Consider the following 16,330-nt stretch of genomic DNA (forward strand, 5'->3'; position numbering starts at 1 on the left):
ATTTCGCGGTCTCACTGTAATATTCTTCTATAATTTTATAATAAGATAAAATTATAGAAATATATTACCGTGAGCCTGCGTGACAATTTCTACTATTATAATACTATAATATAATACTATTTTTTTATAACTTTGAAACGACATGTAGAATTATAGAAATAAGTAATCAAAGTAGTGCACTGACAGCATAGAGTACATTATAATCATTGATTTCTAACTATAATCGCAATGAACTAGTGTTCGATCGAAAACTGAACTTTTCAGAATTTTAAAAAAGTATACAAAACTACAAAAATAGGACAGTAAGTAGAAATTGTGATGAGGACAGAAATTGGGACATTTTCCCTATGCCCACAAAAGTATTTGGATGTTAATATTTTTAGAGTAAAAATTGACACAATAGAAGATAATAGACAATTCTAAAAGTTTTTAGTAGTTGAAGTAGCTGTTAAGGATGTATTGGCTATACAGTCAATCCCAAAAGTTTATGCACTTTAGAAACGCATTTTTTAAAAAGAAATCAGACTTTGGAAGTGCATTGCTAATAATAAACAACAACAAAAAATTTTTTATCTTTCCGAGATTTTCCAAGGGGTACCTCTTCAATTTCTTCCAAATTTTCGTTTTTGGCCAATACAGCTACTTCAACTACTAAAAACTTTTAGAATTGTCTATTATCTTCTATTGTGTCAATTTTTACTCTAAAAATATTAACATCCAAATACTTTTGTGGGCATAGGGAAAATGTCCCAATTTCTGTCCTCATCACAATTTCTACTTACTGTCCTATTTTTGTAGTTTTGTATACTTTTTTAAAATTCTGAAAAGTTCAGTTTTCGATCGAACACTAGTTCATTGCGATTATAGTTAGAAATCAATGATTATAATGTACTCTATGCTGTCAGTGCACTACTTTGATTACTTATTTCTATAATTCTACATGTCGTTTCAAAGTTATAAAAAAATAGTATTATATTATAGTATTATAATAGTAGAAATTGTCACGCAGGCTCACGGTAATATATTTCTATAATTTTATCTTATTATAAAATTATAGAAGAATATTACAGTGAGACCGCGAAATAATTCATATATTATTAATAATTTTAACTATAATTTTAGAAAATTATAGAAAAGTAAGTGGGAAGAGAAAAAGAAGAAATAGAAAAAGAGTAGAATCGTGACGTGGCCAGAAATTGTGACATTTACCTCATATCATGAAAATGACGAATAACAGCAGTAAAACGAAATTTGATTCCCGAACAGAGTTTTATGTAAAAAATTAAATTCTTCATACAATATCGGCACACGCGGTTCATAATAAATTGGTAGATAAACATTAATCGCAACAGAATCGTTAACGCATTTTTTATTTTAAGTTTCAATGAAGCTGCATCTGTGGTATCACAACAATGCCCCCCAAAATAATATCTCATCAATATAATCGCATTTAAAAGTCCACTTCTTGATTCAATTACACAGCTTCGATACCGTTTAGAAAAAAACGTATCGTCCTACCAACTGTAAGAAAAGGGCAAACGCAATTGTTGTACATTTTGGTCCTTTGCCGTCCCCGCCGATCGTCCGTGCCTGTCGACACGTTTGCCACAATATTTTGTCCAAAAAGAAATCGCCGATTTTTTTCACGGCGCGAGATGATCATAAAAATATAAGAATAGACCAGGCGATTGAGAAAAACGAAATAAGAGATAGACGGAAACTCCTCCAAAGCATGTTTCCTCTATCTTTTACCCGGTTAACAAAAATACATTGGGCACACTCGGTCTATTCTTTTATATTTGGACAAGAAATGAAACTACAAACGTGCTGACAGCAAACACAGATCGCACAAATACTCTTTGACTTATCTAGGCGGTAGGCAGAAAAATAAGAGACGTCGAGTGACCGCGATTCTCGCTCTATATTCTTTCTTCTTCCAGTTTCCTCCGTTCATCAACGAGCACGTAAATAATACGAAGCGTTGGTCTCCGAATTAATGAAAAAGTAATGTACGATTCAAAAAATTTCATTAACAAATCACATAGCAGCCTAATAAATAGCTTAAAAATGTCTAACAGGGTTCTTATCGTTATAAGATACAAAAGGAGATTCGAAAGTGAGATTATCTGGGATCAGACGGTAATACAATGTGTATACACGAAAGGAATTAAATAAAATCTGTCTGAGAACACAGGCGAAACGAATCGATTAAAAAGACTCTGCGCGAATGATAATAATTAGCAATCATAAATTAAAATAAACGGAGTCCCAACGATTCCGCGTGCGAGTTGGCTCGTTGCACAAGCACGATATTAAAAAAAATATATACATATATACATGTACCTTCATGAATATATGCATATATAATATAAAAACACAGGCGAAGTGTCGAGTAAGCGGATCGATCGTACGGGACAAACGTTTTAATACCGAGTCGATTGAGACAAAATAAATCCTGCGAAACTCTGAGAGAGAGAGAGAGAGAGAGAGAGAGAGAGAGAGAGAGAGAGAGAGAGAGAGAGAGAGAGAGAGAGAGAGAGAGAGAGAGAGAGAGAGAGAGAGAGAGAGAGAGAGAGAGAGAGAGAGAGAGAGAGAGAGAGAGCGAAAGAGACCGAACGCTTGGACGACGCGACGTCTCTTTAGGGTTTATCCCATGCAAGATTGCGGGACGTCGCCCCGTTCAAGCCACCGCTTACACTATTTACTATTCAACAATTCAAAATACTTATAATGATACACACAACCTTGAATAATCTCAACAGCTGCTGGCCTTAGCCCGAACTAACTTATTATCATAGAGATATCGGTGACAATACAAAAGTAATTCATCATTATGCTTTCCTCTTGTTATCATTTCTTCTTGCTCTATTACTAAACAAACGCGCATCACCATTTAAATATACAAATTTCCTTGCTGTTTTTAAGTTAGCCGATCAAAGCTATGCAACGCTCATACGAAACAAGAAATTAAGTTCTTTACAATCAACCGCATTAATTATTATTTCATTGCTGGTTCGTAATTGTTTTTCCATTCTCGCTCGGTTTGCAATTATGATTATAAAATATAATGCTAGCAGTACACTCTGGTCGAGACAAGGAGTGTTCGTCTATCGTTCGTCATGTTTCAGATTAATTTTTTTATTACAAGAATGATTCGCAAATTCAAAAATATTCACGTCCAGCTCACAAAAGTAGTCAGCAGGTAGTATTTCCATCGGTCAGAGTCTCGACGAGAATACATTGCTGGCATTACAAAACAAGAAATTAAAGCTTAATCGTTTTTACAATCAATTAATTATTATCTCACTGCTGCCCGTTTTTCCATTCTCGCTCAGTATACAAAATATTGCAGTTAGGGCGCACACAATTTATACTTTTCCTATTTTCCTGTTCTTCAGATCCCGTTTCTTGAATCGTAAAATGAGAAGACTCTCACCCATCGCGTTTACAACAATTTCCTCTCTCAGTTTCACGTACGATTAACCCATCGTCCTCTTCGTTTCTTTTAATTTATATCCATTTATTAATATTATTACGCTCGATATAAAAATAATACTCAGTCGATTAGTACAGATTTAATACTCAGTGTAAGAACCGGGGAAGGGGTCTTAGCGTTTACGCATTTTACCGCATGTTTCTTACATACATCATCGGTTACCGTTTTTTTCCTGTTTCTTCTGTGTCTATTTCTATTTATATTCATCGCGTGGTACACACGTCTCGCTTATGCATTAAGTATAATAATACGATGTAATTTGCTTGTAAGTAATGTGTAAGTATGTGACTTAGGATCTCTACCGAGGAATCTCGGTGAAATCGGAAGGTTCACGGTCGCGCAGACGGACGGAACGGTGCTGCTTTGCTAAATAATTCATTAATTATTTATCATCAAACACCTTTTTCTTCTCTTTTAATAGCTTCGCGAAAACCCCTTCTCTCTCTGTCATGCACAATTATATGCATTCTCTGCTTCGTTTCTCATCACTCTCGTATACAGTTGTTCATTCGCTCAGCTCCGAGGTGCAACGAAGTCAGAATTTGAAAAAAAAATTTTGTACATGGTCATTAGCAGCACCTCGGGGAGTGATTTCCTCCGCTCCCCAATCCATCGCTCTGATCCCATTCTATATTGCTCGACTTTTACACCTGAGAATAATTCAACGCGTTTCAGTCTACAGGATTTATAATTTCTTTTAAGTAAGGTCAGAGATCGAGGTACAATGGTTGCAAAGAGTATTGCTACATTGGTTCACGCGAAAGCCCAATATTAAAACGTTTACAATTTAATGTCTTTGCAGTGCCATTGCAGATTCGGAGGCACGTTTAGCTATGGGAACAGGCGATGGGCTGAGAGTAGTCTTACATTTTTATAATCGATCTACGCGCTTGTACACGTATTCGTATCAGTGTAGGAGTGTTATTATAATGTGTACAGGCACGATTTTTGTTTTTTTTTTTTTGTTTTATTTCTATCGTTGATTCAACGAAATCTCTAGGTGAAGGCACCTAAAGCATTGACCGTCCGTATCTCGTACCGCAGAAAACCGAATTTCTCGGGGTGAATGATCATTACGCGCAGTGCCTGATCATTACAAACTAATTATTCTGATCGTCCTTTACAAAAGAGAAAGAAAAAAGAGCGAAAATCATATAAAGTACAATAAATTAAGCCAGTCGTTGCCAAAAAAAAAATGTCTTAACGTCGGTGCAAAAAACGGTGAATACAATAAATTATAGTTTAAATAATTAATCAGGGGATGGTCGCTTATGTAAAAATAGACGTACAAAACAAGGAAGGGGGAAGGGGGTGGCTGGGACAGGGAATCGGGGCAGAAGGGAGTCAAAGGGTAGGGAAATCCCGAGAGGGAAAATAACTAAATAATTTAATAATTAAGTAAGACAAATCTCGCCGTCTGGGATTAAGTAGTGTTGGTTAAAACTCTTAACAGCTAAAGACAAACGCGTAGAATACTGATACATAAAAAAAAACTATAAGAAGCCTCAGCTTTTTTTTCCGTTCGTTCACCATTTGTTAAAAAAATGAACCATTGTCTCGGCGGCGGTCTTGCAACTAAATCTTATTTAAAAAGAGATATTAACGTTTAATCAAATCGATATCAATAATATTTATATATATATATATATAATATAGCAATACTCGATTCCTCTAATAATTATAAAAAATATCCTCTAGCTTCAGAATTAGTAGAGAGCTCAAACCTATAAAATGTAATTCTACTTACGCGGCTACAATTGGTAATTATAAAAAAAATATAAGGGTAATAATAGTTATGCATCCTTTTCGTTATTCAACAAAGCTACCGCGAGCCAAATATTAATACAATTGAACAGATAGAAGAAAGTGCCTAACGAAGTAACTGTCCATTGCTTTCACTTCTTGCTATCAGCGTTTTAATACATAAATAAGTTCGTTCTCTTCACATATGGTACAATTAAAAAGAAAAAAATTGGTATGCTACACATTGCTCTGTCAACAGAAATAAAAAAAAAACTGGCGGTCTTACGGCTTGACAAAAAAAAGGGAGTCAGGCCCTACGTATCTTAATCAATCGTTCTTCAACTTCATTTCGTACTAAGATGTTAAGTTTAAAAAACGTATCACGTATCTTTTAAATAAGTATCTCGTCCGGGAACGGAAGGATTTCAACAATGCCTGAAAGATAAATGGGAAATCGAAAGAGTATTTACAGAATTTGATCAAGTAAATCGTGAAGACTTATTTAAAAGATATGTCACCTCTCTCTGCTCGTGAACGACAAGCAATATACGTACTAAAAATGGAAGGATTTTTCTTCGTACGAGATAAAAGCTTGGCAATTATTCGGATAGCGTGAGAAACCTCATCGTAGCTTTTTCTTGTTCCTCCAATACTCGTCTATAGAGATACCGTTCCATCAATGCTGTTCGTTTATTATTAAAAGAAAAATAAATATACGAGAATATTAAAATATGATCCTTAAATTAACGTTGTACATGCATCAGATTTTTACAATTGTGATGTTAAATGAAATATTTTGAAAAAATGAACAGCATTAATTCATGGTGTCGCTTGTACTCGTATAATAGAATAGTGTAATCCATGTGTAGTATGTACGTGTAGCGCGTGTGTAACATATATTTACGTGTACTGATAAGGCTCCTTCGATAACGACTAAAACTAAGTTGCTCCACTAATCACTGTAAGTGAATTTCAAAACACTCCAAGTAAAGAGGTATCACTGAAGAAAATCCTAAGAGGGATAAGGGAAAAAACGAAGGAGAAATATACATATATGTATGTAAATGCTGGGTTGTCGTGAAATAGAGAAAGATAAAACGTTAATTTTTATCGTATGCCCTTAACTATACTCTATGTTATATAGACTAAATCTATTTTTGGCAAAGTTGTTTAGGTATACAATGTTAGATATAACGATACATGAGTAGATGCACTGGCCATCGTATTATTATGTGGTATTCAGAGTTGCTTAATACCTGTTTATTAACGTGTTGACTGTACATTGTTGAAAAAATAGATCAGTGATAACCCTTGGCGGAAAAGGTGAGATGTTAGTCGATAATAACTAGATTGCGGACTTTTATGCAAAATAAACTATTTATCATAATTGTCTCGGACAGACATTTATTTTATCATGTAAGCATTCGATATTTTCTATACTGTCATACGTCACATGTAACATTTATATTTTCTGTATATTCAATTACTTTAAAAATGCATAAAACCCGCGGTCTAATAATAACGAAAAGAAATCACAGTCACGGTTAAAATTTTATCTATTTGAGAAACGGATAAGGAAGAAATTTGTGGGGGGGTAGCACCTACAGTAATCGTGGAGCAATAAAATTTGTTATGTTTTAACGTTCCGGCATATAAATGAATGTTTATCTAAGTATTATTACTTCCTGAAGAATTATTATTGAATTGTCGTCGAGAGAGCACGCGAAACGAGTATTGTTTGACGACAATCTATCCTACGTACCATCGCGTTTTACTTATTGCTTTCGGAGTCTCTTAGCTTTTATATGGTGGTGTGCTGCTGCTTTAAGTACAAATTAATTGATGACTGTAACGTCAACGGGACAGTCGTGAGAAGCTTCGTCGAGACGATATTTCGAGGGAGAAAAAAGAATACGTGAACGGTAGAAAGAGTATTTAAAACGTGATTTACATCGGCAGTCTCGTGCTTATGTAAAAATATATCTACGTCGTCTAGATAATTAAGATCGTATCCTGCGCGAGACAAGTTTGCTAAAAAAAGGGGAAGAGAGAATAGATAAATCGCTGAAAGGCCACTAGATTATGTTCCTTTTTATACTGGCTCGAATCTAATTTGGCAAACCAGATTTAGCAAACTATTTGTCGCATCGTGCAACCGTTTTTCTGTTCCATTTCACATCTCGTTAAAGCCAATTAAAAAATAGATTTCGTTCGTTAGCTCAAGTTCAGCTGGGTCGTGTTTTAGTTTAAATATTACGCAAAACAACGAGACCATCATGATTGTAACGTCACTGACAGCTAAAAGCCCGTGGAACAAAACGGTTGAATTTTTGTTCACTAATCGTTCAGTGAATTCTAACAATAAGCTATTTTCTTTACTTTCTACACCTTTCCGCGAACAGTATGCTAGCACCGTTCTAAAAACGTTTTTATCATTGGTGACTGATTTTTTTACGTCATTAAGGAAACAGACAACGACCACCACATTTTCATTTTTTAAAATATCGTGCGACACCGAAAGAACAATTTGCGCGTGTATGTACAACGATCGCCCGTCTCGCTCTCTAATAGCTGCAAGCGTAGAAAATTTTGTATAAAAATATTCTTCGTATTCGTGTATATATATGTACATATTTTGAATAAGTAATTAATACTGCGTATTTAATATCATCGTTCGTTCGTGCGCTCTGCACCACGGGCTTGGTAGCTAAAGGGATATAATATGTACACATCCCCAATATTCTACCACCTCTTTCTTGTTTGTTTGTTCGTCATTTTTCTTTTAAATTCTCGAGAATAATAAGGGGAAAAAAGAGAGCTCAAAAAAGAGGATCGTATGGACGAGAATTGAGTGTGGCAGAAAGGAGAACAATCTCGTCTTCTACACCCTGTGTATCACCGGACAGACTTACTCTGTCTAGAGATTCTTAATATTTATCGTGTACCTATCAGCAGTGAATGAACCTGAAGCTGCTCGGTTTTCAGTGCGCTTCTTCGGACAAGGATGTCGCGACTAGGTTCAACGGTACGTCCGAGACGTTCTCTACGTCTCCCTCGTCGGTTTCTTCTGCCTCTGCAGATAAGTGACATTGCTCTCGCCCTTCCGCTTTTACATGCTGCTGAAATAAATTATTAATCATTGAACGAAATACGTTTCTATAGTCAATCCCGCAAGTTTCGATTTTCGAATTAATTACGCTTTGTACTAGACATGTGCTGTAACAAATGCAGCAATCCAAGTACTCAGCCGGAATACGCAGTGAAAGAAGTATGGAAAAGTGTACGTTCAAATTATTACTATTATGCTTTCAATGATTCGTATCGATATTTGCCATTTTATTAACATGGTAGAAAATTGGAAATGTTGGAAACAGAAATGTAAAAAAATTAAATAATTTTGTTAGAAATATTGCGTTAAGAGAGCAAGATACTTTTCCAGATATTGATAAACAGGCGAACTGAATTTTTTTAACGTTGCTAATATTATTGCCTCATGAAGTATCAACGATCGAGCAAAATATTTTTTTAACAAATTCTATTACTGGGGTCAAAATTAATAAATATGTTAAATTAACTGAACTTATTTAAACAAAATATTTGTACTCCACTTGTACTAACTACCTACAAGTGTTAAACTTTTTTCGAAAATCAAAACTTGGGGCTAATGCCAAAGATATAAATCTATGAGATTTTACGATACTTACATGCATTATGTAACTAGGTAAAGGAAGAGAGTAATTAAGTTGAGCGGTAGGGGCTGGTGCATGGGCACCAGGTATACGAGGCGGCGTTAACGCTGCCATCATTAAGTGGGGCTGGATTTGCCGTCGAAGAGCTGCCAGCATGTCCGCACTTTCTGCATCCATCTGCTCCGGCTGCGGTGCTATAATCGCGTCACCTTTTTCTGAAGAAAGTAATGAAAATAATACAATCAAAATACGTATATGTGAGCAAAAAACAAGTAGGAGGAATGAAAAAAGTTTGGACATTCATGTATGCAGACATTGTGTTCCTAGCGGATGAGAAAATCGAAATGAGAGATTAAGATTAAGTAGTATTCAATAGAAAGCATATAGAGAGACAAAACTGATATATTATAGTTTTCGAAACATTAGCTAAGTACTCTGCTGTTCGATCCTTTTGTATACAGAGTGTCAAGGCTAAAGGTGGCTATCGAAGTATGAAAACAACGAAAAAGAAATGAAAAGCAACGTAAGAACGAGAGATATAAGATGAAAAAAGAAAAAGAAGTGAAGTAATATAGAATTACAGGACATTAAATTAGAATTATTTAGTTATAAGAAGGCTCCGGATTTTTAAGCAAAATAAATTATTTATAGTATCAGTTTAAAAGATGCGTGTTGAGATAAATATTTGTTTGATCATTTAAATATTAAATTATGTATTCAGCTTTTGATATTCTGAATCACTTTATACATTTATCATTTCTGCATGTTCAGTGCATAAAATCCGCCGTATAAGTATCAGGAAACGATTTGTGACTACATACTTCTGTGCCTCGTCGGTTTTTCGCCTTTCGGTCTACGTCTACGCGTGTGTATCGTGTCCCTCCGCATGGTAACCGGACGATTCACTCCGTGAAGTTTGTAGTACAGCCCGCAAGCATTACAGACCATTTCCCCTTTCATGTTTCTTCTCCAAATAGTCGTGGTCATCGTGCCGCAATTTGTGCAGGACATGTCTACCTTCTTCGCCATGTTCCCACTGTGCTGATCGAATTGTTGTTTTTGGTCCTCTACCTGCGTGAGACATACAGATGATCATTTTCGTTGATACAAACACATTTAGGCATTAATAAACCTTAATTACGTATAAATATAATGTACAAAATAACAAATGTTACGTATAAATATACATATAAATTAATATTCGTTTCAAATTTTTATAACAGACCCAATAACAAAGTCAAAAAACGCGGCATTTACTTTCGTCTTCGCGATTCCGATGAATAAAAATTTGTAACGAATTGTTCTACACATTACATAGTAAACTAAGTCTTTTAGCATTGCATAGAAAAGTATGTTGTTTCGTACAATATTAAAAAAGTTATCTCTAAATTGCTATCTCAAAAACGGTGTGACATAGAAAAAAGTTTTGTACAAAACGGATCGAATGATCTAAAAAAAATCTCACAAATACTACTTGGACAGTAGACCATCTATTTCTAATTTCCATCCACTAGAATCGCAAGAAAAAAACTAAAATTCGTATTCCAATATTCGAATAGTCCGACTTTTTGTACACGAATTAATTCCATACTCTATTTTGCATAAAAACCCGCAGTTTATTAAAGTAACATATATTCGAATTTCACTTATACCTTTCCCTTCATCTTATTCGACCATGCCGTAAAATCTTGTGCTTGCTCCTCGCTCGACTCGTGCTGATAATTAACAACGTCTGGACTCATCGGAGCTTTACTGGGATAACTTTGTTTTCTACGACCCTTCGTCTCTTTCCGACCGACGCTGGCTGGACTGGACGGATTGCTGTCCACGGAAGTTCCCTAAACAAAGATCGCATTCTATTAACCATCGTAACACATAAAATATTATTGTCGTAAAATTTGTCGAGGTAAATGTGAATTTTTTTAAACACAGTGTACCTATGGAAAATTGTTTGAACGCAGGGACTTAGCCGAGGGTAAAGGTAATTCCCGTTACTCGTTATCAGGACAAAAAGCCAATATAATGGAAAAGTGGGACAAAGGATAGGAAAATCCCGTTTCTTATTATAGGAGAAATTGAAGAATTTCTCGTGCGGAACAAAGCGCGCTCCAAAATCTATAGAAACCCGACTTATCTGAACATCTGTTAACAGCGGGTTGACATGGTGGGCTTAGCGTTTACGGCGTATCACAAAGAGCTTCCCAGTTATCTATTATCTACAAGGTCTACCAGCTTCCTTACCTGCAGGCAGATGGGACCGTGAATAGATCCCCAAAGGGATCCCTTGACGCCCAAGGGTCACCCGACCTGTCCTTCTTTCCTATACCTGCACTTCTTTTCTGGTATTTGCATTGAACAAACTGCAAGGACTTCCCATGGCACGACTTTTATTTGCACGGGCCCGAAAGAGTACCGAATATAAGGGACAGTAAAGATTTTCCCTTTTTCCATAAATCTCCGAATTCCGGTCGAATGATAGAAAGTCGGAAAAATGGCCAAATGTTTTTTCTCGTTTTTATATTTGAATTGCTATCTAATCTTTATTTCGTAAATTTATATTAAAAGTACTCTAAACTATCTAATCTTTATTTCGTGAATGTATATTGGGAAACTTTAAAAAGGGATTCGGACCAGTTCTCTTATAATTAAAACTCTTAATATTTAAATATGTTCAATGGACCTTCAATGTCAAATGGTACGCACCTTATTTTCCATACACGGGACGTTGGTACGATTGCCGAGTACAGAACAGTCAGGTACTGTACGTTCGATCGTCGTCCCTTGAGTGTCCCTATAAAACCTGATTTGCGGTGATACCCTGTCCGAATCGACAGCGGTAATGCCGATTTGTCTGTTATTGATTAAAGAACGGAGTAGATTCGTAGCCTCGCCAGTAAACCCGTTGTTCAGTTTATCGCCATTCGTCCTGGTGATCTCTAAACTCCTATTGCTACGTAAGAGAAAAGAAACGTATCCATTGAGATGATAAAATTGTTTGATCTACTGTCGGGCGAGCTGTTATCTTTAAAGGAATAATCTGTTACAACCGGTAGTTACTTCGGTAAATAAGCAAATATGTGTTCAGCACACAGAATTATGTTTGAACAGCCGAAATAAATGATTGATAATATAAACTGAATATGTTTACACTTAGGAATTATGTAAACATATTTTCTTCAGGTAAACAAAAATGCGTTGGCGTACGCTTAATCCCATAAATGGACTGCGGACTTCATGCATTTATGAAATAATTGAGTGTGCTGAAAATATGAATAATGCGTGTGATTTATTACTTGGAGAGCAAGAGCACAGTCCAAATATATGAACAGAATGTTTTTGGTTACAATTCCACCGCCCAGTGCCTTTCAAAATTCTCGTCATTAATATTTAGACACGTTTTAAAATAGAATAACATTTTTAATGTTGGACCAACAGATTTAATTTCTTCTTATGTTAGATGTTAGAAGATTTTGTTTTCTAGGCAATGTGTAGGAAGAAAGTTAAAAAATTACTGTTAGCCAGAATCACTTACGTTAGTCTAAAAATCTAAGTCTCCTAACAAAAATAAATTAGGTTGTCTGGTCTAACATTAGAAAAGTTATTCTGTTTTGAAATCCGCCCGAATATTAATGAGGGCTACTGTAACCAGACTGCGGATTTTAGGCATTCATGAAATAATTGAATATGCTGGCAGTATAAACGTTGCATGTCATGTACATAAATATACAAAATGTAAAACGATAAAAGAAATTGCAGTCTGAAATGGATTTTCATAGTTGACTACATTAAATCTTCTATTTTGCATACAAATGCACTGTCTACTTATTAACATAGATGGATTATGAATACGATAGATCTGGTAAACTGGAATGATTGAGAACAACTGATATTTGTATATATTCTAAAAGGAGATATTTCAGGTATCTTCAGAGAAAGTTATTATTCAGATCGTGGGATTAGGCCGATATTTAATAAAGTAAGTGTTACAAAATGAAGCAAAATTCGCAACTACGTTTCAAATTTTAAACAATCTCATTACAAAGAGTAATTGTTCTGAATAAAATAAGAACCAGACCACTCTGCAATGTATTTTAAAAACTAAACGTACATTAAACGAATTTTGTTTTCATTCGTTTGAGAAATTTTTTATTTGATTGGGAAGTAAATAGAATCGTAGAATCAAGTAACGTAATTGCATACTTTGCATTAAAATTTACTTTAGATAAAGTTTTCAAGCTGCATGAAAGATGGAAAGAGTGTCGAACAAAATAGCACTTATATAATTGAAGAAATCAATAAATGTATATCAAAATTTAAACGCGCTGCCTTTCAATTCTCTATAAAAATCGGAATGAACTTTCCCACACCGACAACCGAGTATAAAATATGTTTAACTCACTTTGCTAGCGCCTGCCATAACTTGGTCGTCTCTTGGTCGATGTTTGTATCCGAACAATTACTTTCAGGCGTGTCCATTCTGTTCACCGGGCTGCGATTCGGGGTACTCGATTTTGATTCCTCATAATTTTCCATTTTCATCCGTTTGTTAATGGTCATATCGTAACCGTTCTCTTCACCCTCTGTATCCTGCTCGTCCCGATCTTCGATCTCTAATCTGTCCGGATCGGAACTATTCGAGCACGTATCATCCTCTGGTTCACACTTAATGTTATCATGCTCGGGCATGTCATTGGCGCGCAACTCCAAATGATGCGTTTGCGTCTGAGGTATAACGTTTTGATTAATGCTGGCCGGAGAGTTAGGCTCCTCATTGAACAGCGTCTTGTTCAATTGGAGAAATGATTGTAGAGGACTTAAGCCTGCTACTTTGGCAGTGGAGAAAGATTTCTTCTGAAACAAAACGAATTGCTCACTACAAGTTCGCTAAGAACGAAATCTATTGGAAAATAGCAAACAATCTGATTTATTATTAAAAATATGCAAAGTATATTTCTTCTTCCTCACTGAGCAGTGTCTTGTTCAATTAGAGAAATGATTATAGAAGACTTAAACCTGCTATTTTGGCAGTAAAGAAAAATTTCTTCTGGAGCAAACCGAACTGCTACTCACAACGAAACAAAAGAATCAAAACGAAATCTACTGAAAAATAGACAATCAAACTAGATTATTATTGACAATGCTAATGTGCGAAGTAGATTTCTGCGTACGTCTCGGTTTTTGTACTTTGCACCTGTTCGGAAAACGTAAGCAAGAAAACAATTATGCAGATTTTTTGTTAGTGTAATCACAATCAAACTGATAAGGTTAAAAGTTGACTACGTTACAAGAAACCTTGAAGTGTCTTACATAATTACTGATATATCAGGGCACAGAAGCAAATAAACAGTATCCTGCATCTATTAAACATGTGTTTAGAATATATACATATATGTGTTGAAGTACACTCTTATCTATAATCACTGGTTCTCAGTTGCATCATTACTTGGAACGAAATGACTGCTCGCATCATCGTTACCACGTTAAACTAATTTTTACTGGTTAATCGGTGGATGATATGATTCATAACGATCGTCTTAACGTATTCATTTGGTGCATAGGTGAAGAACGAGGGAATTCAATGAGTACCTGATCATCGTGCGATGATAACTGCTTGGCATAATCCAGGTACTGTTTGAGTATGACATCAGATTTGTGTGACACTTCACGGAAGTTGTGCAGCACATCCAACTTGTATACGCACCGGTGACAAATGATTGGTGGCAACGAATCTCCATCTTTCACCTGGATAAGAACACAGTTGCATCATTGTCTCTCCGATCGGCTCCGGTATCATCTTCTCCAGATACAGGATAACAATCCATTTCGATTGTATTTAATAAAATTTTATATTCAGAGATAATATGACAACTGCGTGAAATATAATCTGTGCACATGATATCCTTACAAGTTGAATTACATTTCCTTATCAATCGCGTGCTAAAGCGGATGCGGATTGAATTTCTACCGTTTCGGACGAGCAAAATATGGACACGGAAAATTCGTCCTCATCCCTGGATTCGGAAATAAGGAGCAACGAAATGAATGTTTTTTTTTAAGTAGGTTGGACGGAAGCGGTTTCTTTGAGTTAGAGAAGGGAGAGAAGGAAGAGAGAGAGAAAATAGGAGAGAAATACGGAGGGTATAGTCGAATGTGACAGCGACTCGTGGAATCCGCGTGTGAAACCTGATAACAGGCCGTCTAAATAAGGAGCTACCTCCCCTCTCCGCGAGATCCGCGCGATCGAGGCTCGCAGCTTATCACTGCCATTTTAAATGCCCCCGTGAGTCGGCTTATCTCGCGGACACATCTCTTGCCAAACTTTCTCCCGTGGCACGCGCATACACACACACAAACGCGCACCCTTGAGAGGCAGGGAGCGCGACGGAGATGGGAAACGGAGCCGGATAGAGACGGAAGGCAAAGCGAGACGAGGAGACAGAGAGAGACAGTCGGCGGAGGCGCAGACGGTAGAGAGAAAGAGAGAGGGAGACACGAGATTCTAAGTGCGAGTACCACAGATGGTCGCGTCTGATTTATCATCGCCTCGGCACGAGGGACCCGGTGAAAACTCCGAAACGGTACTCACCGTAATCGACAGGCACGTCAGTATCTTATCGGCGAAGTTTCGCTGGGCGCCCTCCTCCTCGAATATGGACAATTTGACACCGTCCGACGATAAACAAAGGCGACACAGCTCGTAGAACTTGGGCGGTACATCGAACATAATTGTGGGCTCCGGCTACGTTGCGCCTTGCGTAAAGCGCGAGTCATCAAGAGGTAGACTCTTCCCGCGGCCCAAGTACTATCTTTCTCCACTGCCACTACGCGTTTAGCGACGAGGAAGGGTACGCGATCACTTATCACAGTCACCGCCGCGGCTCATTGTCAGCGGCACAGTACACACGGTCATGCGTCTGTGACTCTACGTAGATGGGAGACAACTACCGCACTACCGGGCGCGAGCGTTTCCTCTCCGAGCTACGTTTCACGATCCTGACCGTTTGATGGCGCTTGCGATCGTCTCGCTCTCGCTATCGCATTATCAGGATCACGATCTTATAAGACAGGCTTAGGTAAACGGAACGTGAATGGAACTGCAAATTCAACACGGCGGCTTGTGTGGGAAGCTCCTACACATGCGTAGAAGAATTATAGAACCGCAAGACTTGGTATACGAATTTCGATATATTTAGGATTTAATTTCTCCGATTCTACAATTTCTCAAAATTAATGGAGAATTTCAGAGACGCACTACTGTACCAGTAGTATGTGTGAGAATATTTGTCAAATTTTTCTATCTAAAATATATGTTAAATAAAAATTAATGAAATTTTTAAATTCTGGAATAATGAATTTGTATCACTGCCATAGATTCATAATTCATTAATACTACCATAAGTCA

At 36.6% G+C, this 16,330-nt stretch overlaps 1 protein-coding gene across 3 annotated transcripts; it reads right to left on the reverse strand.

Moving 5' to 3' along the window:
• Positions 1-6,725: 6,725 nt before the first annotated feature.
• On the reverse strand, positions 6,726-16,223 carry LOC108625829 (transcription factor stalky). Of its 3 annotated transcripts, none has more exons than XM_018026139.2 (8): positions 15,515-16,223; positions 14,515-14,670; positions 13,328-13,776; positions 11,632-11,878; positions 10,581-10,766; positions 9,750-9,999; positions 8,944-9,143; positions 6,726-8,358 (listed from the first exon to the last, which is right to left on the reverse strand). In XM_018026139.2, the coding sequence occupies exons 1-8, from the start codon at positions 15,650-15,652 to the stop codon at positions 8,221-8,223; spliced, it is 1,764 nt and encodes a 587-aa protein (XP_017881628.1). In that variant the 5' UTR covers positions 15,653-16,223; the 3' UTR covers positions 6,726-8,220. The 3 variants fall into 3 exon arrangements, with proteins under 3 accessions (XP_017881628.1, XP_017881627.1, XP_017881625.1); XM_018026138.2 differs by having other exon boundaries at positions 6,726-8,355; positions 13,328-13,779; XM_018026136.2 differs by having other exon boundaries at positions 13,328-13,779; positions 15,515-16,222.
• Positions 16,224-16,330: the final 107 nt, after the last annotated feature.

This window comes from Ceratina calcarata, unplaced genomic scaffold, assembly GCF_001652005.2.
Source record: "Ceratina calcarata isolate Rehan_Ccalc_2016 unplaced genomic scaffold, ASM165200v1 scaffold371.2, whole genome shotgun sequence".
NCBI classification, from domain to species: Eukaryota; Metazoa; Arthropoda; class Insecta; order Hymenoptera; family Apidae; genus Ceratina; species Ceratina calcarata.

Bases quoted from the DNA above. Each gene is read 5' to 3' on its own strand.
- LOC108625829 (XM_018026136.2), bottom strand. From the start codon at position 15,652: ATGTTCGATGTACCGCCCAAGTTCTACGAGCTGTGTCGCCTTTGTTTA. The intron at 11,879-13,327 runs GTGAGTTAAACA...TCTCTTACGTAG, and splicing joins TTATGGCAGGCGCTAGCAAA to CAATAGGAGTTTAGAGATCA. The intron at 9,144-9,749 runs GTATGTAGTCAC...TACTTTCTTCAG, and splicing joins AAAACCGACGAGGCACAGAA to AAAAAGGTGACGCGATTATA.